General features: G+C 41.7%; 1 protein-coding gene across 2 annotated transcripts in view; it reads left to right on the top strand.

Moving 5' to 3' along the window:
- Positions 1–20137, top strand: part of DOCK1 (dedicator of cytokinesis 1) — a 322979-nt gene that overhangs the window by 227851 nt on the left and 74991 nt on the right. For both annotated transcript variants that reach the window (XM_075107665.1, XM_075107666.1), the window contains exons 30-33: positions 4390–4468; positions 5130–5230; positions 8711–8769; positions 15830–15978. In XM_075107665.1, the coding sequence (XP_074963766.1) occupies positions 4390–4468; positions 5130–5230; positions 8711–8769; positions 15830–15978 (388 nt within the window). The remainder of the gene's footprint in view (positions 1–4389; positions 4469–5129; positions 5231–8710; positions 8770–15829; positions 15979–20137) is intronic.

Consider the following 20137-nt stretch of genomic DNA (forward strand, 5'->3'; position numbering starts at 1 on the left):
AGTGGACCCTTACCCTAATGCAACCAGACCGAGCATTTTGCAACATGATGGCACTTTGACGCTCAGCTCTGCTACTGACTTTTGTGGCCTCCACTCTGTGTTTGCACGCTTCATCATTCCTTCTGGCTTGTGGAGAACTTGATAAAGGTGTCTTACCAGGAAATACATAAACGGGTAAGATACCAAGAAGCCCTGATGACGGTGTAAGACCCCACTGTGACAGTAGCTACCTAAACACAGAATAAGAGGACATGTCCCTACTTCAAAGGACCTAACTACAATGGAGGAGACAACAGAAGGCTGCTGAGGCATCCCCAGCACTGCTCATCCCCGGGGCTCAGCACACACAAACCTCATCAGGCCAGGATGTTAATTTTGTTATTTGGTAGATACTTGCGCCCTTTAGCAACGGTCATTCTTCCTTCCACATATCCTGAAGCGACTTCCTTCTGTAATTGTATTCCTTCTATTCCAATCACATCATAGGAAATGTTAATTTCCTTCTTTTAATTGGGTTGATAAAGTCTTCTGTCTCATAAATCTTTTCCGATATGTTAGCATTAGATTTTGTTGCTGTGCGTGACATTCTCGGTATCGCAGCGGAGTACATCGCGATCGGTTCCAGTCTCTGAACGTCCCTCTTTTTCAAGGTTTAATTTTAGTGGCTCTTCCCAACACGGATTCTTTTGTTAATCAAAACTGAACTTCAAGAAAAGCTCTTTTTTTTAATGCACATGCAACTGGAAACTAATCTTCCTTATTAACTGCAGCAAGATAAGGTGTGCCTCTGTGGATTGACCTTCTCTCCCTGAGCACAGGAGATAGGTTTGATGACTTGTCTGTTGGCCCAGTGATGTCCGAGCACACCTTTCGTCAGAGCGTGGGTTAGCAGCAGCCTGCTCGTTCCTCAGTACAGACCTGATGCGTTCCGTTTAATTCTGCCTGTCCCAAAGAGCCACGTTTCCCTCAAATTTTTCAGTTTTTCCAGCTTTGACAGTGAAGTTATTGAAAATTGTCAGTCCCTGCTTTGGAGGAGGAAGAGGATTAAAGTAAAACCTGGAATGATTCACAGATTTTTTCTGCTTCCTCTTTTGAATTTTATTTGGGCATAAACCTGAACCGTTGTTACATTCATGAGTTGCAGCAAACTTCACGGGTGATAACATGCCGTTTCGTAGGTTACAGGCAAGAATTCATCAAGTAAAATATTTTTCTATCCAATTGATCTCGTCAGGTTAGTAATCTTTCTGTCTGATTAATCGTACGCCTGAGTGTCGTACCAAAACGGTGAAGCGATGCCAACCCAACCATCTGACTTCTGCCGTGTAACCCTGTGTCCGGTGGTGTTTCTTCTGATTCTTTTTCATCGAGTTGCAGCTCGTTCACAGGATGTCATTTGAGTATACCAGGTAGAAATGCCTTTTTTCTCAGCTGACACCTCTCCTCACCCTTGTGTGGGTGCGTAAGAGGCTGCGAGTTGCTCAGGAGTCCACGGAGTGGCTGTCAGGGATCTCAGCACGATAGAGAACTATGTTTATCTAAATCCAGCCTTCCCTTGCTGAGCCCTGCAACAATAAAGCTTTGCACCAAGGTGGAGGAGGAGTACCGTGATGAAATCTCTCTACTCTCTTTGTCCCAGTGTGGTATACAACTTGGTACTTCTTATTGCCAATATTTTAACATATATTGCTAAGGTGAACTTCGTCAGATAAAAATCATCACAATTTTTCTGTTTTCTCTTGGCACTGGCGGTCCTAGATGATACTAGGGAGTGCTGCGAGCTTAGCCGTGGCAGGGCCATTCTAGTGACTTCAGTTGTGCTGGGAGGTTGTAGTAAAATAATAGGTTGCTGACTAATCCACTTCATAACTTCTCTTTTTCTCAGGGATCTGAATTATTCAGGATGTACTGTGCCAGTCATGTTTCACTTTGCAGTACCATGATAGGCAAAGGTCATATTTTGGCAGCCCCACATGTTGTTGTAAAGGCACTGCCAATATTTCCAGCAATCCTTTCAGTACTCGTCGAAACAGGCACAAAATCCTCATTGATTGACATTTGATTTGCAGCTGAAGATATACTGTGATAATAAAAATATTGTTCTGTTGACATTCACTGGGACAAGAACGGGTCTGTCGTCGCTCACGTACGTTAGGACGTGTTTTATCCAGTAATGGAAGGATCGAGTTTATCATCAAATTAAACCAAAATTAAAATGGGGTTTGAATAATTCAAAAATCAACACATAAATCTCCGCACCTCTTCTTTTGATGTTCTTCTGTAGAAAGTTGGGAGGAACACTTACCTTCCTAAGGCAGCCTGACTGCAGCGGTAGCGCGTGGGCTGAGAGAGGATTACAACTGCAGTTTAACAGGTGTGCTGCGGTTTGGTCCTTTCGCAGTAGCAATGTACAGTAGATTCTGCATTATTTGTTCTTTATTGGTACTTGCTAGAATGAATATAGGGGGAAAATGAAAGTTACAATTTAAAGGAAAATAATGATATATAGAGATTGTTCCAAAGCATAATTTGATGGAGCAGATTGAATACATTATAGCGATGTCTTGAGGCAACATAATTAAATTGTAGGCATAATCCTCACTGTATTGGAACCAATTTTATCTTCGTAAGGCAAGATGGCCTTTCCTACAATGTTAAATTACTAATTCTTCTAGGAAGACTTACGGATCTCATAGTATTAGCTGACTTTAAAACCACAAAACAAAACAGGGTATAACAGTCTACATATCAAACTGTTGAGAGTCTGATTACACGGATAACTTCGGTTTCAATCTTAGTATATGCTACAGCTCAGTAATTGAATCATAGATCTAAAGCACATATACCTGCAGTGTATTACTGTGCATGCTGAATTCACCTCGTTTATAAAACCTCCTAATGAAGTTGTTTCCAAATACGTACACTGACAAAGATACTGGTGAATAACGCACAGCAATGCTCTTCCTGAAAGGCATCTCTGCCGATGCTGGGTGCGAGCGCGTAGGTGCCTGCGACACCTCGGCTGTAAAGAGCAATATGGTATCGTGTGTAGGTGTGTATACGTATACATGTATGTATTTACTCTTTTCTGTATTCTTTTATATTGTATATGTTCTTTCATCTTTTAAATTTTCTTTTGTATTTTATTTCATAAATTTAATTTTGATTTTCATGTTTGGATACTTTTCTTCTCCATTACACTGTCGTGGGGCTGCCCTGACTTTATAGTACAGGCACATCCCAATGGTGTCAAAATTTTTGCCTTGCTTTATTGATTTCTTATACATAAAGAATCTCTCTTAGCATCCTGATGCCCGCACGTTATCTGGAGGCTTCGTTTCTCTTGGGTTACCAAACATTTAGATAAATATTAATTGTTTTCAGGAGAGATCACTAGGTATCTTAAATTCAGTCAAAGATCTGTTGAACTGCCTCTACGGTTTCTTTTTTTTTTTTTAAATCTATTTGTTTGTCAGCCTGTGGAAAGATTAATTTCATTATTTGCATTCGACAGTGAACTCTCTTTTTAAAAAGATTGCTGTTGGGGGGGAAGAAATGTAGTGCGTGTCATGAGTGGTCTTTATCATTGCCGGTACTTTCAGGAGACATAAATCTACCACAGTCTGCTCAAAAGACAAGCTCATTTGTCTGGGCATTAGCTGGCAGTTTCATAGCGTAGATTTAACGTTTTCAGGAGGAATCTAGTGTTTATTTTGAAAATGGAGATTAAGGTACCAAACAATAATATGTTTACTTTCCAGCTCCGTGAATATGTAGTGACCTACTTGTACTGTGCCATTTGGCTTTATTTTTAAAGCTTGTCAAGCCAACTCCTATTGCAATTTAAGAAGCATCTTTTTCAGAAAAGCAATAAACGACACTGGGTACTAAATTAGCATTTTAGAAGTAGAACAGTGAACAGTGGTTTGAGATTGTCCTTCAACAGCATTTTTACGTGTTATTGTGCCATAAGTGAAACAGCATTTGCCTCGTGTTTAAAAACATGTTTTGCTTGACCTAAAATACTGCCAATTGCAGGTCTCGGTTAGATGCAACATGAAGACACTGTAACTTTAAAAAGATATATACTTTCTACTAATAAACTGAATTTTTAATGATCTCTTGATTATCATGATGTATTTTAAAGACAAGTGATTTTATCCAAAACTTCCCTTGTGTTTCTGCATATGCTAATTTACTTGATTAATTTTGAGAACATCTGCATATAATTCTGTATACTTGGCAGTGGTGAGGTCACACTGCTTTTCAGGTAACAGCTACAAATTCCACTTTCCAGACAGACTCAGATTTTTGTCTAATTGGGATGCCAAATGTACAAAGGTACCACAGAAGAGTGTGTAATTATGTAATTTTCTCTTGATCTTTCAGAGTCTTCCTGCGAGCAATTAATCAGTATGCAGATATGCTAAACAAAAAATTTCTTGATCAGGCCAACTTTGAGTTACAGGTAAGAAAAATCCTTTGGTGTCTTGAGGACTAATGTTAATGTTATAATAAATTTTTGCCCTAAACACCTAATTTAGGTGTATGTATGTGTCGTCTTGAACTCCCGGAGACCAGTTAGCCCAGTTAAGTCATTTCAGGCTCAGCAGGTATGTACGAGCCACTCGTGTCTTGTGGGTCTTGTCCTCGAACAGCACCAAGTCTTACTCAGAGCATCACAGAAAACTCTCCCTTTCCTTCAGGAACAGCAAAAAGGGGTGTCCTCCCCCTTTCTGCATGATGCTTTAGCAGAATTATTACCTCAAATGTGGAGCCTGAGCGTCCGAGCGCCCTACCGATGAGAAACACGCCGGTTTAGGTCACTTGTTCAAGATCCCTTTTTATATTTTCTTTTTCATATTTATGTGTTCACATTTAATTTTACTTGAATCATCAAAGCACAATCGATTAGGATTTGTAGATAGGAAATGTGTCATGGAAACATAAACACGACGAGGAGATGTACTAAGAATATATCAAGAAACACTGCCTCTGTGTTGTCTGTTATTTTCTCCTTTAAATATTTATGTGCATAATTTAGATACTTCTAAGTTGTTTTGTAGGTGCATGGAAAAACATCTCGGAGAATTAATGGTATCTATTCTTGTCATTTTGGGGGCTTTCAGCTTTGGAACAACTACTTCCACCTGGCTGTTGCTTTTCTCACACAAGAGTCTTTACAACTGGAGAATTTTTCAAGTGCTAAAAGAGCAAAAATACTTAACAAGTAAGTCCTATTCGTCATCTAAATCATGGGCAAGAACTTGAGGTCTATTAACATAATTTTAGTTTAATTTCTTAGCTAAATCCATTCAAATTGAGATGCAATCATGGTATAATGAAAGGTTGGTTTTAAAAACATGAATCAAGTATTGCATGTGTTTCTACCCTTGAATCAAGATCTAAATTACATGATTCATTACTGATGAAGACAGTATTTTATACTGCAGGATGTTCATAAAGTCAAGACTTTTCAGAAGTATTAACATATTATAAAACTGCATTTTAAATCACTTTAGCTTTGTGCTTATTCTAATCTCATTTTACGTGCGCTCTTTATTGCTTAATCCCTAACGGCCTTTTAGAGTGAATTTTTGTAACTACAGCCCGTTTCGCTGCGATATCCCCGAAGAATGGGTTTGTATAGCTGCAGTCTTGTATGCTTTCCTGGTTAAAAGGGATTACATTGCCTACCTCTGAACAGGGAGCTTGAACTACCCGACTGCTATTCAGAATCCCACAGGAAATGAAACCTGTCAAAAGAAGAAAGACTGGAAGTAAGACTGGAGTATGAATATTTTGTTTAATGTATGCATTCCTCCTAAATTTCATTGGGGTCCCAATGTAGTGGACCTTATAATTAATTAGCTAAACACTGAACGCTGAAAACAGCCAGCTACGTGCTTTCAAACACTGTGTGTGGAATCTTTTTCTGTGTCATGGTATTTGTAAAGAGTGCCTGCAAAAGCAGGTCGTTCCCAGAGTTAATCAGGTGGCCGCAGTTAATGCACAAAAATGAAGAGTTTCAAAGCTATAGAATCAGAGAATCATTAGGGTTGGAAAAGACCTTTAGGATCATCAAGTCCAACTGTCAACCCAACACCCCCAGGCCTCCTAAACCATGCCCTGTAGTGCCATGTCTACACGGTGTTTGAACCCCCCCAGGGTTGGTGACTCCCCCACCTCTCTGGGCAGCCCGTGCCAGGGCCTGACCGCTCTGGCAGGGAAGGCATTTTTCCTAATATCCAACCTAAACCTCCCCTGATGCAGCTTGAGACCATTTCGAGAAGCTATGATTCCCTGAGCAAGTATAGCTTGGACTCCTTGTATGTACAGTATATATTAATATATCTATATAAAGAAAGAAGATGCGTTTTGTATTACTTCACCTTCTATATTCAGTCCCTTTTGTAGATTATTATGAGAGAGATCACAGCGAGAACGGGAAGAGATATCACTGCTGCAGTGCGATGTGATTTTAAAGGCTTTTTGCTCTAACCATGTGTCGCAGGCTTTGACCAGAGAAGAGGGGGGTCTATGTCCCATCGGGGTTTTTTTGGCAGCTAAATTTTGCCCTTCAACCTCGTCCACCCTGTCATGAGTTTTGAGGGGCTTCCTTTGGAAGCTGTGCTTTACTTGGGCGTTGCAACAGAATTTTTAAGCGCTATGTGATCCAATGTACATAGGTATATGTGACTGGTGGGGCTTCCTTCATGAAACAGGAAAAGTCATGTCAAGCAGAGCTCAGGTTTTTGCACTTGTGCAATGAACATAGTAACGTGATAGTTATACATTTGCAAAGGGAAATCAAGATGGTTTTGTAGAGCCAGGTAAATTTTATTTCATTAGATTCAGAATTTATGGAACAAAACAGTTGGTACCAGATGGGAATGTGATGCACATTCTGCTCTGCGTGCAAAAGATACTTGCAAAAGGCAAAGCGCTCCAATCAATTAGAAAGCAGAGGGATCGATGCCGTGTCTGCCGCCGGTCTCCCCTTGCTCTCTCTGTCCGACGCCGGTGTGCACCTATGTGAGCAGTTTAGTTCAGATCAGACTCCTGACCTGAGCAAAAAACCAACAGCTGAGCTGTAATTGGACTGGAAATTACTGGCAAATATATTTTGTGGGCTGATATTCCTCTTTGTGAGGAGGGGAACCTTAGACAGAAATTCTTTCAAGTGATTTTTCTATTAAACTGAGCAGTATATCTTTCTGAAGAAATTCAAGAAATCAACAGAGTCACTGCTGTTATAAGCTAATATAAGTAAATAGATTAAGTCATTTGAGGTGGTTGCTTGATAAAGTTTGCTAAATTGTAAATCTGTTGATAATGATTTTACAAGTTGTTATTTTCCAATTAATCATGTTTTGGAGACAGAAATCGAGACCATAAATCCTTCAAGACGCAATAAATGTATGGTGTGGAAGCACTAACTTTTATTGCTGTGTGAAACCACTCCCAGTTCTGTGCCAAAGGGATATAATTAATCAGTTAATTCAATATTACACTCGCCCATCTTTTTAAGTGTATATTTCAATTAATATGTCAAATATTTAACAATTTAAAATTTAATTATTGTAATTTGTAGGTTTTGCTAAACATTGCATTTAAGCATTAGATAATAACAGATTCTTAATGATGCAGAAGAATCTCTTTAATCCATATTAATGGCAGGGTATCTCACTATTATCTCACAGAAATCCCACAAGTTGCCAGATATTACCATTTTGCTCATCTTGTTATTCAAGTAATGATCTTTAACATACAAATATTCTGTGTAGCAAATAAATCCTTGGAGCTCATTACGGTTCCGATCCCGTCGCTAATGAAGGCATTAGGGTGTTTTCCACTCACTAAGCTTTCCTGGTATTAACGTGGAGAGGGAGCGGAATATAAAATTAGCCCTGATGGGAGATGCGAGGCGTTGGTGCCACCAACCTTGCGGCGGAGCCGAGGCAGGTTCAGCCTCGGCGGGAGGCTGCAGGATGGGCTCCCCGCTCCGTCCGCCCCGGCTGCTGCGACCACTCGCTTTTGGTCTAGCGCGGGCAGGACACACGGTCCCCTCCAACATAGAAACCTTCTCTTCTTGATTTTGCACGTCGAGGTACAAGATGTCGCGAGATGTTCCTCATTGCATTTTCTAGGACGGTGTTATGCTAAGCGGGCATATAAAAATAAAATACAGCCTGAGGCCATGTAATGCTTCCTCCAGCCATTACCGTTTGAAAAATAGAAAATGCTCACAATTAATCTCTGTAACCACCCGCATGTCCCGAAGGGTGGTTAGATAACCTGCAAGCATGGCACAGAGAGGTTTGCGCAGGTGAATGTTTCATGTCTGTTCTCCCTTCGGTAAGCATTGCTGCAGAATTTGAAAATTGGGGAGCAGCAAGTAACACGAGGGAGGACCAGAAGCTGGTGGCTGCGTGGCTGAGGTTTTTGGGGTAGCCCGGACGTGTCAGGCAGCCTCTGTGTCTCACACCCCCTTGTAAAAGGGCCATTGGGCAAATGGAGTGTTTACGGGCGCATCGCTGAGCTGCCGAGGGAGGCTGGGTAGTGTAACTGTACTGGTTGAATCTGGAGAACCTGCTCCGGAATTTCAAATATCTTTGAAATGCTGATTAGATTTTGAAATGAGTCGCTTCTGCTTGTTCGTATTGGGTTTTTATTTCTCTTTCATGGTGATTTTGTTTTCCTTTTTAAGGTACGGTGATATGAGAAGGCAGATTGGTTTTGAAATCAGGGATATGTGGTATAACCTGGGTAAGTAGCCTGAGCGCCTGTTGCTTAATGCTTTCACTCAGTTCTTGTATAAACCAAGTTAGAGATGAAATGAACTTGCTTTCTCTTGAATAATGGTAGGCTTCCAGAAGGCATTTACAAAGCGGGTGATTTAAGAAATAAAGCCGCCTCTGCACGCTTATTTCGCCGTCTGGGAAGATATGTAACTGTACTCAATGTTTACATATCTTCTGTTTTTTCCTGGTATTCAACCTTATGCTAAATTAAAAAAAAAAATGGTTATGGCGATACCTGTTGAATGGGATTTTTTGTCCTTAAAAATATATATATACACACACACACGTACATGTGTAGACATAGATACACCCCCACGCAGACATTCGGATGCAGTAACTGGTACTGTAGCAAAATGAACGCGTCCGAGGGTTATCAGTAACTTAGCCTGGAAATACTGCTTAAAGTCTGATTTTCAGTCTTGTTTGGCTGCATCAGAGTGACTCAGGAGGATCAGTAAAGAATGGGAACTTGGACATCCCTGGAGTTCGTAGGTAAATTAGGCATATCTGACTATCTCGAGTCTGTACTATTCACTGGGTATAATTTAGCTATATGGGGATTGAATTTCATGAGAAACTGAGTATTTACTGTGACCTGAGGGTACTCATCTGCCAGGTTTCATTTTCCTGAGCTTAACAGCAGAGACACTTCAGCTCTTCTGAGTTTTATCAAAAGTTCCTTAAATTATCAGAAATAAATGCATTTGCCGCTTCACTTATATCTCTAGCTGAACTGTTGTTGCTGAAACTTGAAAAAATCAGCATATATGAGAGAAGGGAATGCAAGGGTTCATAAGTATTTGAGATCACAGAGTTTGCATCCGCTCTGCTGGAATGATGAGAAAAGGCTTCTGAGAGCAGCGGAGTTCACTTTTTATTAGAAGCATCTTTCATGAATTAAGTGTCTGGAGAACGGATTTTAAAGCATGGTACACGCCTGATATGTGACTTTGACAGTCAGCTAATAAAGTCAGTGTTGTGCCTGCTGCTGGGTCATCCAGCTCAGGACACTGGCAGCCTCCTTCGTAGTAATTAGCCAAATCCTTCCCTGTTCCAGGCTTACAGTCCGTATTCATCTGTTACCTGTACTAATTTCTCCAGCATCTTTGCATTCTTAGACTTTTCCCAGAATTTACTGGACTGAAAGTAGCAAAATTTGCATACGTATTCATACATCTGGCTGTTCTTACATGGGGTTATTTTATTCGGGCTGGGGCCTGGGAAGGGCGTTGTGCTTTTTACTGGTGCTGCTGACACTGGCTGCTCTCGGACAAGTTATTTAGTTGCTCTAGGGTTCAGTTTTTCACCATTAGCAGGGAGATGATAATAATTTTCCCTGGAGCTTTGTGAATCGATTGGCATGAGGGGTGGTGGTTTCTCCAATATTTCTTCCTCTCCTGCCATGAAAGCCTCTTATTTTTAATAGAGTTTTTGTAAACCGAGATTATTCAGGTAGATGACTCCGTGACCTGCTCTACCTCTAACGTCTGTGATGCCGTAAGTGGCTGGGATCATTAATGCCAAAATCTCACATGTTGAGGGAGTCAGTAAATTGCTGCTCTTCCCAACAAAAGCTGCCAGAACAAGGTAAATCGGAGGCAGGACCCCAATCCAAGGCGGCCTTTGTGCTTCTCATAATGAGCAGCTTGCTTTTTCTCATCTTCTTTGTAATACAGATAGTCGACACGGATCATGTTTAACTTCTGGCTCTTCACCAATCTCATGTATGGCGCGGCATCAATTAAGAAAGAATTCTGACTTACCACTGCAGGGGAATTGATTGGGGGGTGCATGACACTTTTATCATAGAAGTTGCGCTACCTTAGTCAAATTATTAATGTATATGTTCAGAAAGAAAATCAGAAGTGAAAAGCTATAATTCTTGCATATGCTTCAGTATGTAATTTTTATGACTGTGCCATTGTGCATAATATATGATGAAGCCAAACAACCCTGACTTTTGATTTATGCATTAAAAGGGTATGGATCAGCCTCATAAATTAATATTTTTGTCTCATCAGATTTTCTTCATAAATACCATGATGAACGTATCATGCCTGCTGAGTTAAAGCTCCCCAGTCAGGAACGAGACAGTCCTGTAGCTGTAATGCGCATCTAAGAGTTTAATTCATTTTCTGAAATTCAATAGTAAAATACAAATTCTAACATTTTTTTCCTGTCAGTTTCCTATGCAGTGCTGGCTGCAATATTCATACCTTCCTACCTTTATAAGCAGGGAGAAAAAAGCATATCTAGTGGAGAGCAGCACTAGCTAACTGTGTGCACACACTTTAAATACCTGTAATTAAGGTTTTTGTTTGAAACAGGGCACCACATATGAGAGATCCAGCCTGGCAGATTTTCTATTTAAATCCTAGTCGCAGCTGTCCAGTTTGATACGCTGCTAGATGTGATCACGAGGGCTTTAGATTTGAGTGCTGTGATGCAGCAGCAATGAGGATGGCTTCGGGGAGCCTGGTCCCGGTGTGCAGAGCCCCCGCTGCGTTGCCTTTCAGAAAGTGCTTGCAAGGCTTTTATTTTCTTGGATGCATCAGTGTATGTTAGTCTCTGTAGGCTTTTCTCCCTCAGTATCACCACCTGAACTTTAAAATAACATAGTATTTTGCGTCACTGTTTTGGTGGAACTGGGGCCTTAGACCTTGGTGAGACAGTAAGTATCAGGGAAGCATAAAGCAAGCCATGGCCTCTGTCTTGAATATGTAGGAACTCAAACAACACGCGCTTAAAAGCGTTATGTGACGTGACTTAGCATATACAAAACACAGTCTGACACTAGGTCATGTGTAGCTGTTTTCAATGGTTAATGGTTTCGAGAGTTAGATGCTAAAGAAATTGTAATTGCATTAAAAATAATATCCTTGTGGTAAAGTTGGTAAGGAAAGCCAGCTCAGAAAACATTGCTTTTATTGTTGACGTCGGAACCAGCTAGAGGGAGATGGAAAAGTAAAATTCTGGAAGACGAAGTGAAATGGTGGCCGCTGCTGTGCTCCAGCGAGCTGCCCACCGGCCCAGCCCTTCCCTCCAAGTGCTTGACGTCAGAAAAGGTGTCTTGATAGAGACGTTAATGTCGTTGGAGGGAAAGCCAGGGTTAAAAATAGACCTGAACTTTGAGCATTATATAAACAGAAGTCATTACAGATAACGCTCTCTGAATTAGTCAGGCATGTTCAGAGCTGACCCAAGTGAGAGGAGAGGTTGCTGGCAAATTAGTCGATGTTTTTTGTGGTCCAAATTTAAATTAAAAGAAGCCGGGAAAGGAAAATCACACGTCACCCAATAAAGCAAGCGCCTTGGGTTTGGCTCGCGTAACGAGGTCGGTTCCTGTTGTGAGCGGTCTGTAGGAACGCATCTCGTGGCAAGGCAGAAGCCGCTGCAAGGGCAGGTTTTTTCATGTTCAAAAGAATATTTTTTTGCATGTGGTTCTTAAAGCAGCTGCACAATTTGGTTTTCAGAAGAGAATCTTCAGTTTTCTTCTAGACTTGTCACATTTTGAGTCTCTGCGTGGGAGTTCCTGCACTCCCGGGGAAAAGAAAAATTGAATTCATTGTTGGGTTGTTTATCAGAAAGCGCTGCCTGTGACAGGCAGCTGGGATGGATGCTCTGGAGGGCCAGGGGGAGATCGTTTCCTTTCGTGTTTTGCTCTCGTGCTTTCTTTTGTGGCACAACATCTGACTGGATCACACCATCACAGCAAACGCGCGCGTGTGCCTCATCACATCACCTCATCAGATCACATCCTAGTGCCGGAAGGATGTCACGCAGGGCTTTCCACCCTCTCCGCTCCCACCCAGTCGGTGGGCAAACCCTTTCTCCGTGTTACTCCTCGCTCATTCTTTGTGAAGAAAACCGATCAAGATGGCTTAACAATTTAATTCGTGCTTCCCTGCCTGCCCGTGGCCGCTGCCAGCCCCTGCTCCTGCCCGCCGCGGGAGCGGCTCTGGGCAGCGGCGCTGCAGGGCGAGTGCTTCGCATCCCAAGCAGGCAGCGCCGCCCCAGCGCATCGTTCCCCTTGATTTTCTCTGCAGCCGAGCTGCGTAAACTCTGGTGGGAGCCACCCACGGACCCTCCAGACGGCGTGAAGAACTAAGTGGGTTTCAAACAGCAGACGAGGGATTTTTTCGCAGTACAATCTGCACTTTCTGCTAATAACTCGCACGCTTCTATTCCCCCCGCCAAGTCCTTCTGAATTTCATATTCAGAGAAGCTTTCTGTCCTCTTTGATTTAAAAACTCTGTGGGTGATTACCTGCAAGGCAGCACCGCTAATAAATACCAGCAGTCGGTGAATGGCAAGAAGGCTGAGTGCGTTTTTCACATCTAAAGTTCAGATGATGTTCGCTACGTTTCTGAGGGAATCCCCGTGCTTGAAGCAATGGAAAAACCCACCGTGGCACACGGAGAACTCCGTGACACTGAATTTGTGCCTGATTAATAACTTTTGTCACTATCATTTGTTTTCTGAAATATTGACCCTGACACTTTTCAGGCGTAATACAACAAAACTGTCACCTGAGAGGCCAAAAGTAATAATGCTTGTGAGAGAGACAGAGGAAAGCTTCGTGCCTCTCACTTTTGATACTCCTCACCAACAACCAGCATTGCAGCATCATACAAAGACGACTTTTAGTGGAGTATTAATTTGCCCTAAGAAGATTGCTAATGCTAATAGGATTCTGAAGGTTGCCGAATCAACTAACTTAAGATTGTATCTGCTGAAAAAAAGTAGCGTGTTTGGTTAGTAAAGGATTTCTTCTTGATCACCTCCATTTTGATGTATGTTAGCTCTGCGGCCTGAAAAACCGCTGTTGTAAACCTCAACCACAGGAACTTCATAACAGGACCCCCCCCACCCTCCACAACCCCAAACCTCATGTTATTTGTATAATTTTATGTACTCCTATGCATTCGTCTATATTCCACATTATACATCACATTAACCTCAGGAAATTTGTCTAACGCATGTTCTATACACATCAACGTTTACGCGGGCATACACCATCCCCACCCCTACCGTAGCCGTCAGTTATTCAGTGTAATGTTTAACAAATAAATTCCTCTAGAATTAACCCAAACCATACTCACGACAAGACTTATACACTTAATCTACCCGCGAATACGACAGTGCTTGAAAACACACCTTGAATGGTAGCCGCACATAAAACTCAATCCCCTCTCGAAGTACCGGTTTCTGAAGTACCAGGTTATCTATTAATCGAGTGTCGCACGAGAAAGCAGCAACCCGCCGCATATAAGACACTTCACGACTAGCTTCAGGACCATTCATTCCCCCTACACAACTTGCACTTCTGCGCCTCTGGTTCCATGTCAGGGCCATAACTTGGTTTCTCCCTCCTCACTCTTCACAGAGCCATCTGGTAGGCTGTTTATCACCGGTCTCCCTCTTAATCGCGACATCTGGGCGGCCTCGCCTCTTCTGCTTCCCTTTTTTTTGGGGCGTCCTCACAGGTTGCCCTTCCAGGTGAAGCAGAGAGAACACAGTTTAGGTCTGAGCATACATGTGTTGTGTCCTAATTCTCGCCCGCAGGAATTGCTGAATGAGACGGCTGACGTATATGGGGAATCTTTCCGACACTGATGCGCTTTGTTTTCCATTTGGTTCCGGAGTAGCCACTTACCCCCTATTACGTTGCTATTTGATAAATGCTCGTAGGACATAATATTCTACTTTTGTATCACCTCTAACTTTCTAAACAACACTAGTGACTTTTAACTAATTTTCATCACTCATTCATCGTGAATCTTTTTTCACATTTTATCATCAAATTTTCACATGTCAACAACGCTGGAGTTACGTTAATAAACCCACCCAACTCATTTGCTCATCCATCACCCACCCTTCCTCCACGAAAAGTGAAAAGTGAAACTGCTAATTAGATACTTCCACGGTTACTGCCACCCTGGCGTAGTGCCGTGGAATATAAATAAACTAAAATGGGTTTCTGTCATATACCACTGGTAACTGCAATGGGAAACGAGAGTCTTAAAATGGAGGAAGCTGAGGGCTCGTCAAATCAGCTCAGCTCTGAAGAAGCCGGGTCTGAACCACAGCAGTGGATGCATAAACAGCGTATGAGTTTGCTTATATGCATCCATTAACGTTGCATTTGCAAGAAACGTCACCAGCTGTGTAGTGAGGTTCAGATGAATGCCAGCCTGTTGCTGAGAGGGGAATATATTTGTATTTTCTAAACCTCTGCCGTCAAGTCCTCCGCCAGGAGCTCTCCAGTGCTCTGCTGCACTGCTCTACACCAGCGTCGTCCTATGGAGTTGTTGAGCAAATAATTTGCAGAAGGTGTAACCTGCATTCTGCACTTTAGCTAATAATATGAACAGTAACTAGATGTTTTTAACTAGTCCAGTATTTATTAGATGCCACATCCTTGGTAAGGTTTAATTTCTGTTCCGCATGCGGAGAGTGTAGCAGGGAGGCTTGGGGGAGGTGCAGTTTTCTTTTGGGAAGAGAAATGTGAAATAAAGTTTTCCAGTCAGATCAGCTCTCGAAGAAAGAAGACGCATTATTGGCTTGGTAAGATGTAGTTTCATGTCTCGAGGCAGTGTAAGTATGCACTCGTGGCGACGCTTTGAGGGACTGACACGGAGAACATTTTGTACGCTGCACAAGGTACAGAAGTCTAAATAAGTTAATCCAAGTGATGTGCCTTTTAGCCTCCTTCTCTCCCGACCATAAGTTGTATTAAAAAAAAAACCACCTTGAAATTTAATGTGAGTGTGCAAATATGGGCGCTTCGTGGAAAATGTGACAAGTCCAGTTTGATTCAACAACTCTTGTTAATTTGGGTTCAAACATACCACATACCTCCCCTGTTGTGACATAAACAATAATGGATGTTTTGGTAGAGTCAGCTAATGAAAAGTACTTTCTTATGCTGTATGAGGATTTATTGATATGGCTTTTATAACAGTTACCTTCTACCAAAGTCAGTGGCTGTTCGTTAACTCTGAAATGCGTCTTTTCTCTTAAAGGTCAGCATAAAATCAAGTTTATCCCAGAAATGGTGGGACCTATCTTAGAAATGACACTTATCCCTGAAACCGAGCTTCGGAAAGCTACAATCCCAATCTTCTTTGATATGATGCAGTGTGAATTTCATTCTACTAGAAGCTTCCAGATGGTAAGCAGTGAGCTACAGGTACTGGGTATTTGTAAGAAAGATTTAACTGTTTTTGACAAAAAGGTATGAATTCTTGTGATTTCTTATTTTCCTAAAGAATAATATAATTATGGATTTTTCTATAACAATGCTATAAACTTTTCATATGTGGGTTTAAAATTCCTATTAAAAGAAAATTTTGCATAAAGTAAATAAAACCTTTTGTTGTGATGCAAAAGGAGAGCGAAGACGGATGTCTTAAATTTTTGCTGTGACTCAGGAGTCTGCTTCTAAGTGAAACTGGACATAAAGGAAGCCTGATAATGTGGCTAAAGAAACGCTAACTCGTAAGACTTTATCATCTCTAATATCCTATCATTTTGATACTCTCTACCATGGCGTGGATTTTGAAGAGGGAAAAAAGCTATCCAGTCAGCGTTAGTGTTTCTCCATGCAATACAGGCTCTGCAAAATCTGGAATACTAATGGAGCAGTTTTACTCTATTCCATCATGCTGAGGGAAGTCCTTGAATAAGTACACACGATCTTATCCTGATAGCCTCAACTTCTGCGAGACCAGCAGAGCGAAAGAAAGTTTCCTGCCATTATTCCTTTGTCCTTCTTTCCCTTGAACCTTTGCCTTACGGATTGAGTATAAGACTAGTTAGGCCAGGCAGTGTTAGGGTATAAGCCAATGTAGCTCCTTTACGCTGCGAAATTTCTGTCAGTTCAGGATATGACCTTGTGAATTTTGCAATAAAGGTTGACTTATGTTGTTTACTTTTTTCCCTTTATATTGGCAGCTTGCTTTCTTGGATGAAAAACCTTATCCTTTTCCATGCTTTTTTGTGAGCTATTATTCATAACCAGCTCTTAATAAATCTGTAGCCCGAGTAAATTAATATCTGCATGGAGAGATTTAAGCAAGGGAAATGGCATCGGCTTTATTCCTTTGACTTGTTTTGTGCTGGATGGTGTGTGGAAAAGGTTGTGAACTGTATTTTGGATCCATCCAATTACTGTATAATCATTCTTTCTTATGTTTGACTCCGATGCTACTGTAAAGATTGAAATGCTCGCTGGGATGCCATTTGAACAGTTTCCCGTCAGATGCTCTCTTTTGTTGCTTGTCGTTTTTTATTTGTACAATTATATGGATCATGAAAAATCCGAGGGTAACTTTATGGCTAAATTTATGGCCCTATATTTTCTTGACAGAAGGAAACCAGCATTGTGTGGAGTAGTCGGGTTATTTTAATAAAGGAATGTCTTAAATATTTCACACAAATACTTTTTGCCTTCTGAGAAGAAAAATGCCTCATCCTTAAGTCAGAGATGTCTTGGATTGTAGGTGCTCAACATGTATTTCTTATGTCAGCATAGCTTCTCTCTTTATAGACATAGCATTGATATGACAGGTGCAGAGGTAGTAAACCTTTTTTCAGTGTGTTTGGAGTGAACAGTTACATCTAATGGGAAATAATCAATCTGTCCATTTACGGTTTTGCAGATAATGTAGTTATATAGTTTGCTGAGTATCTCAGATTTGTCTTTGCGGAATGAAGATCACAGCTTGTAAAAAGCAGAGAATTATAGGAAAGTCTTGGTTGGATGGGACCTCTGGAAGTAATCTGGTGCAAACTTGGCCATAGATTGGGTTATCTGGGGCCATCTGAAGCTCAGCATTGAGTATTTCCAGTGAGGGACGTTTCACCACTTCTCCGGGTGACCTATTCCAGTGTTTAAGACTTTTCTTCTTACATCCAGATGGAATTTCCCTGAATCAACTTGTGCCTGTGGCTGCTTGTGTTGCCACTGCGCACCCTTGTAGAGTAACTCCATCTCCTTTTAAGTGTTGGAAGGCTTGACTCTGCTTTTCTCTAGGCTGAACAAACCCAATTCCTTCAACCATTCTTCGGGCCAGGTTCTCCAACTCTCTGCTCATCTCCGTGGCCCACCATTAGACCATCTCCAATTTGTCAATGTCTCTCAAGCTGGGGGAACCAAAGCTGGACGCAGGATTCCAGCCATGGCCCAACAAGTGGAGTAATCCTGCTGATCCTCTAGCTGTACTCTTGTTGGTGCAATCAAGGACACATTTTGCCTCCACCAAAGGAGCACACTGCTTCTTCGTGTTCAGCTTGCTGTCCAGCCGGTCCTTTCCAGCAGAGCATCTTGTACTGCCACTTGCAATTATACCATCCCAGATTCAGGACTTCAGGTTTCTCTTCCTTAAATATTATTTTTCCCACCCACCTTGTAGTCTCTCTGTCCAGTCCATGTCTTACCAACTTGTCAACAAGTATCTTTTGAGAGACTGGATCAAACACATCACTAAGATTGTCAAAACCACAGCTCTTCATCTGCTGAGCAGATAGTTTCATCACGGAAGACAGTCAGGTTGGTCATCTGTGATTTACTCATGGTAAATCAGTGTTGGCTTTTCCCAGACACCTTCTTGCCCTTCGTGTTCCTCGAAATAGCTTCCACAAGGGCTTGTTCCATGGTCTCCTCAGGAACTGAAGCGGGCCTGCCTGGCCCGGAGCTTCCCAGCTCTTTTGTGTTTAAGTGATAGGAATAGATATAAAGTAATTTAAGTATTACCGGTACCTACGCAAGCTTTCATACTTAACGTGTCAGTGTAATGTAACGTGTTATGTCGTCTATATGCAACTACCAATTACATTGTCCAACATTGCTTTCAAAGAGAACTTCAGAATTGAGTGGTTGGCTGCTGTTAAACTAATCTGCCAGAAATCCAATTACCTAACCTTATTAGTCACATCAACAAGGGTTTAGATTGGCTCCATTCCTCCAGCAGATGTATAAACCTCGTGATTTGTGGGGGAGGAATTTAAATTTTTTGCAGAACTTCTATGCTGTGATGGCTTGTGTTACAAACAGACAGCTTTCCCAGTGATGGTTTTAATTTCAGTATGAATTGGTTTGCCTGGTAAAACCAGTAACAGACAGAATGGGTTTTTTGTTCTTACAGTATATATAGCCCTGAGAAAAAAAAACAGAAGAAAAATTCCTCTGTTTTTTACAGAACTAAATTAAAGGCCAACTGCATTAAAAGCTGGAGTTGCTCATTTTTGTCCTCTCCCTCTTGAGGTGCTTTGAAGCCTATATAAGGCTTCAAAGTAGCCTGTACCTCAAAGCATGAGTCCAGTACTAAAGTCTGTGTGGGACTGAAGCTTCCCAATAGAAGAAAATGCCTCCTTCTCCTTCCCTCTGCTTTTTTCCCTTTGCCTGTTTTATTAGCAAACCCTCCAGATCAAAGGGAATATGTCAGAGCCACAGGAGTGATGAAAGAGAATTGGTTTGATTGTTGAAGGCCTGGTCAGGTGAGTGTGATGGATCCCATGGTGATAGCAGGGGAGGAGGTTCACCATGAAACAATCATTCAGCTGAAATGGGGAATTTGAAGCATAAAAAGCCCTGACCTCCTGATTTTGCTGTCTGTTCCAGCTGTCACTTTCCCTGGCTCCATCTCCTATGAGCACTCCTGTTTGTTTGCCTGCCCAAAACTTCAACTTACCTCTTCTGGACCTGTGTCATTGCTGATGTCGTGTTCTGCTTGTTTTGAGTTGAGCCCATTCATAGAAATGCCAGTGCAGGAACTGGTACAAAACAGAGCGCAGAGGAAGCGGGACGAGGCAGGGGGAGGTGTTGGGAGATGTCCCTATCCCATGGCACTGCATCACTGCGATTTCTTTTAACTAAACTGGTACAAATTAATTAGTGGAAGTAAGTTACTTTAAGAGGCAAAAAAAGCTATTAACAAAATAAGGTAAGGGGTTGAGTCAGAAGCACTACCCCAGCCTGACTTCCCCAAAATAATTACATTTCTCATCAAATAGGAAGGAAGGACCCTTGTCCTTCAAAGTAAAATCTGGGAGGCGTCCCTCCCCACTCTGCAGTAATGAGCAAGAAGAAATTAGAAGTCCCATATGTCCAGGTTTCAGACTGAACAGCATTACTGAGGAGACTCATCAGTGTCTGGTGGTGGTAGCACCAGCGGTACAAGCATACAAGCTCCAACATATGTTCTTACCCTGTTAGAGTAAGGAGTTGTGTAAAAGTAATGACCTGAGGGAAGAGCCCCAAAAATGCAATGATGCATCTGTCCTGTTTTCTGCAAATTGGAATGACACTTAGCATAATGGAACCATAGCCA

Source organism: Phalacrocorax aristotelis, chromosome 12 (assembly GCF_949628215.1).
Source record: "Phalacrocorax aristotelis chromosome 12, bGulAri2.1, whole genome shotgun sequence".
Lineage (NCBI taxonomy): Eukaryota > Metazoa > Chordata > Aves > Suliformes > Phalacrocoracidae > Phalacrocorax > Phalacrocorax aristotelis.